At 30.4% G+C, this 4,169-nt stretch overlaps 1 protein-coding gene across 1 annotated transcript; it reads left to right on the top strand.

Moving 5' to 3' along the window:
- Positions 1 to 3,352: 3,352 nt before the first annotated feature.
- On the top strand, positions 3,353 to 3,832 carry LOC107865198. Its single transcript, XM_047408497.1, has 2 exons — positions 3,353 to 3,376; positions 3,473 to 3,832. Exons 1-2 carry the CDS (start codon positions 3,353 to 3,355, stop codon positions 3,830 to 3,832), a joined length of 384 nt encoding a protein of 127 aa, XP_047264453.1.
- The last annotated feature ends 337 nt before the right edge of the window (positions 3,833 to 4,169 follow it).

Genomic DNA, 4,169 nt, shown 5'->3' with positions numbered 1-4,169 from the left:
CCTCTTTTATTTTGTTAGTATTTAGTTAAAAAAAAAAGTGGATTAATCTCATTGATTTCAAATATGCCTCTTAATTCAAATATATATTTAAGATAAGCATGTCAAATTTGAAAAAGATAAGGACATGGATATTTGAATTCAAATATTTTTATTAGTTCAAATATATGTTTAAGATAAGCATGTTAAATTTGAAAAATATAAGGATAAGAATATTTGAATTTGAATTTTTAAATGAAAATTGAATTGGAATAGAATTCTTCCTTCTTAATCTCTTTTATAGATATATTCACTCCTATCCTGATACGTTTTGTTAAGTTTTCTTCTCTCTTTGTTATTGATTACTGATTATTAGCTTTGTTTATGACTTTACTTATTACACTCTTTATTTTTTGAAAAAAATTTCATTTGATTTGACATTGTTATTTTTCTATGCAAATGATGATGTTTAACAATTATGTTTTTTTATATTTGAGTCTGAATTCAAGTAAGTGATATTTTTCATATGATTTTGTAAAAGTAATTAAACATATCCTTAAAATTTTTCATACATGATATTAGACTAAGTAATTGTTATTTTAAGTAAACTTTGATTATTGGAATTCAAGTTCGAATTGTGATTGATGTGACAGATGGATATAATTAACCATAACTTTAAAATTTTGTGCTTATGAACAATTTTTACAGTTCATGGCAAAGCAGATTGCAGATTCTGAAATGGTTGGAGAAAATTCAAAATATATATATATTTTTTACAATTTGTAATATTTTAACTCAGTTATTTTTAAGATGAAAATAAAATATTTTATAATAGAAGTATGAATGAAAGATAACGAAAAGACAAGAAAAGTGTAAGTAAAAAATAGAATTTTTTAAATATTTTTTGACAAATTTACTAAACGGAGAGAACTATCTTAGCATGAATACGAAAATAAAATAAAAAAGTAAATGTCAATATATTAGAAGAAATTTACATATTATAATTTTTTTTTATTAGAGTAAAACTCATGATTTTACTTTCTACTTTAAAATTTAAATTCAAATTTTTTTATATGCATTATGGAATTCATTTTAGTTATAAGGACATGTTAATAATTCCATTTAATTTGATTTATACAAAAACAAAAAAAATTAAAATCAAATATATGAGATAAATTCATATTTTGATAGATGTGAAAATATTTGACTTAAATTTTAAATTATAACTAATTCTAACCAACTAGATTATTTTGAAGTCTTCTTCTAATATATATTTCATATCTATTTTAATTTTGTATTTTGAGATAAGAGAGAAGAAAACTCAATTACTTACGTACGTAACACAAAATATAATCTAAGTCAAGATTAAATTAAAAAAAGTAAAGTAATCAAATTACAATACATGGAGGATTGTTTTTTTTTTGGTGTGGGGGGGGGGGGGGGAGAATAATTTTTAAGAATATAATGAAAAAAATCATAATACACATGTTTATTTATAAAAATTTGCACAGAAAAGATGGAGGAATAGTAGAATAAAAATTCAAATTATTTTTGACAATCTAAAATCATTAAATTGTTAAAATATAAAAAATATGAAACATAAAACCTTTTTTGCAATTACATGATTATTTTTACTAATATAGACTAGATTTTAAAAGCGGATGGGTGGGTGGGTGGTAGAGACTATTAACAATACACCATATTTAAATGATTTTTTTTTCGTATAAATTTAATTATCAGTAGGGAAATTGAGTGTGAGGGAAGGAATAGGTTCGGGTGGAGGCGTGAGGGGAAAGAGGTAGAAAAATATTTATATTAAAGAAAATAAAAAAAAATGATTGGGGAATTGGGGGAGACGGTATTTTCAAATTCAAATATTTTAATTTTTTTAATATTAGTGCTAATTTTACTGCTATTATTTATTATTAATATGATTATTATATTTTTAACTTTTATTTAATATTTACATAAATTATATTTAGATAGTTTTATAATATTTATTTGAATTTTTAAAGAGATAAACATGAAAGAGTAAAAGTTCATTCAAAACTCTTTAACCATGAATTTCTATTTTTAAGTTAATGAAATCTTTTTTTCAAATAAAGAATAATACATTTTCAAATTCAAATATTTAATAATAATTAAATAAGTAAATAGTAGTTACTACTATTTACTTATTTAATTATTATTATTATTATTATTATTGTTATTGTTATTATTATTATTATTATTGTTATTATTATTATTATTATTATTATTATTATTGTTATTATTATTGTTACGCACTACTACTACTAACACTCTATTTTCAACGTCATTCTTGATGTGACTGGGCCCGACTCCGGTGAGGCTATCTCCGGCGACAAGTAAGTGAAATACTCCCTTTCTCTCTCCACCATCCCCTTTCCTGGTCTTTTCTTTCTTCCTCATTTCTATCTTTTTCAAAACTGCCAGCCACTAAGCTCTCGCCGGCGGAGTGAGCTTACGACTTTTTCTACTCCGGCGACGGTAGTAGAGGAAGTAGCTCCAGCAGTGTAAGAATATCAAAAAAAAGAGATGAGAAGGAAGCAAAAACCAGCAGTAATGACGCAGGCGAACCACCTCGACAGGCGATAGATTTGACAGTGGCGGACGAGAACTTGAACAAATCTGTCCCGGCGACTCTACCAGTTGATGGGATTTCGGCGAATCAATTCTGTATTTTCGGTGAATTCTATCCTTGAACTGTATTTTATCACATTATTTTTGGTATCGTTACAGCCTGAATTTTTGTGTGGTTTATCCTGTTTGTCAATTTGGTGACTAGTATCTGTTGTTCTTTGAATTTTTGGGGTTTTTCTATGCTCTGCATGTGCCTATTACTGTTGTACTATTTTTGTACCTTTGTTTCATGTTGTCCTTTATTTATTTGTTTCTTTATTCTATTAGCATCTATAGTGTTTGAATATTGGTTGCATTTTGTGCTTTGCATGTGTCTTTTGTGTTATTGACTTATTATTTTTTTTAGCCTTCACTGTACTTGGTGTTGAATAGTGGTTTGGGTGGCTCGTGGTGGAATAAGGTCATGTTCGGAGGGTCCTGGGGGTTATGGGGGGCTGGGGGTGGGATCGGGGGCTAGTGTTAGGGTAGGTCGGAGTTACGGAGTGCGAGGTATTAAGGAAGAAGATAAGAGAGGTGATAGTTTGAGGGTAGGGTCGTGGAACATTGGGACCCTGTAGAGTAAGTCGATAGAGCTGGTTAAGATTCTTAAGAAGAGAAAGATTAATATTGTGTGTGTCCAGGAGACCAAGTAAGTAGGTTCCAGGCTAGGGATGTAGATGGATATAAATTATGGTATTCAGGTAGTGATAGACGTAGGAATGACGTAGGTATCTTAATGGACGAAGAGCGTAGGAAGCAGGTAGTGGAGGTTAACAGGGTTAGTGATAGGATTATGACTATTAAGTTGGTCTTGGGGGTGTTTACTTTGTACATCTGTAATGCGTATGCGCCATAGGTGGGCTTAGACGAGGATGAGAAAAAGAGTTTTTGGGAGGTTTTGTACAAGGTGGTTAGAGGCGTGCCTAGTTCGGAGAAGATTTTCATAGGTGGGGATTTGAATAGGCATATAGGGTCGTTGCCGTTAGGGTACGATGATGTGCATGGGGGCTTTGGGTTTGGGGTTAGGAATGATGAGGGAGCTGCTCTTTTGGATTTTGCGAGGACCTTTGGGTTGGTGGTAGTGAATTCCAGCTTTTCGGAGAATGAAGAACACTTAGTTACTTTCCGTAGTAGGATAGCAAAGATTCAGATTGACTTTTTGCTGCTTAGGAAGAGGGGTCGAGCATTGTGTAGAGATTGTAAGGTAATCCTGTAACACCCCAAAATCGGGTCCCGAGACGTCACACAGTGTTTAGGATCACAAGTGACCCCAAGCTAACCCTTCTACTGGCATAAATCATAAGCAACTGAACAAAAAGTATAAATCTATACAAATCTGCGGAAAATAACTCTTTTCTGAATATGATAGATACAAAACTAAATTTACAAGATTACAATTCTGCCTTTACAACCAAAACTGAAATGGAATACATTAACTTCTACTGACTGTCTATGAAGCTTCTACTAGTACTGACTGTAGGTAGCCGGGTTATGAATACTGACTAACCCAACTCAATACGACTGAATAAAGAAAATACAATACTTCTCGAACT

This window comes from Capsicum annuum, chromosome 3, assembly GCF_002878395.1.
Source record: "Capsicum annuum cultivar UCD-10X-F1 chromosome 3, UCD10Xv1.1, whole genome shotgun sequence".
Lineage (NCBI taxonomy): Eukaryota > Viridiplantae > Streptophyta > Magnoliopsida > Solanales > Solanaceae > Capsicum > Capsicum annuum.
This window is presented reverse-complemented; position numbering and strand designations above follow the sequence as displayed.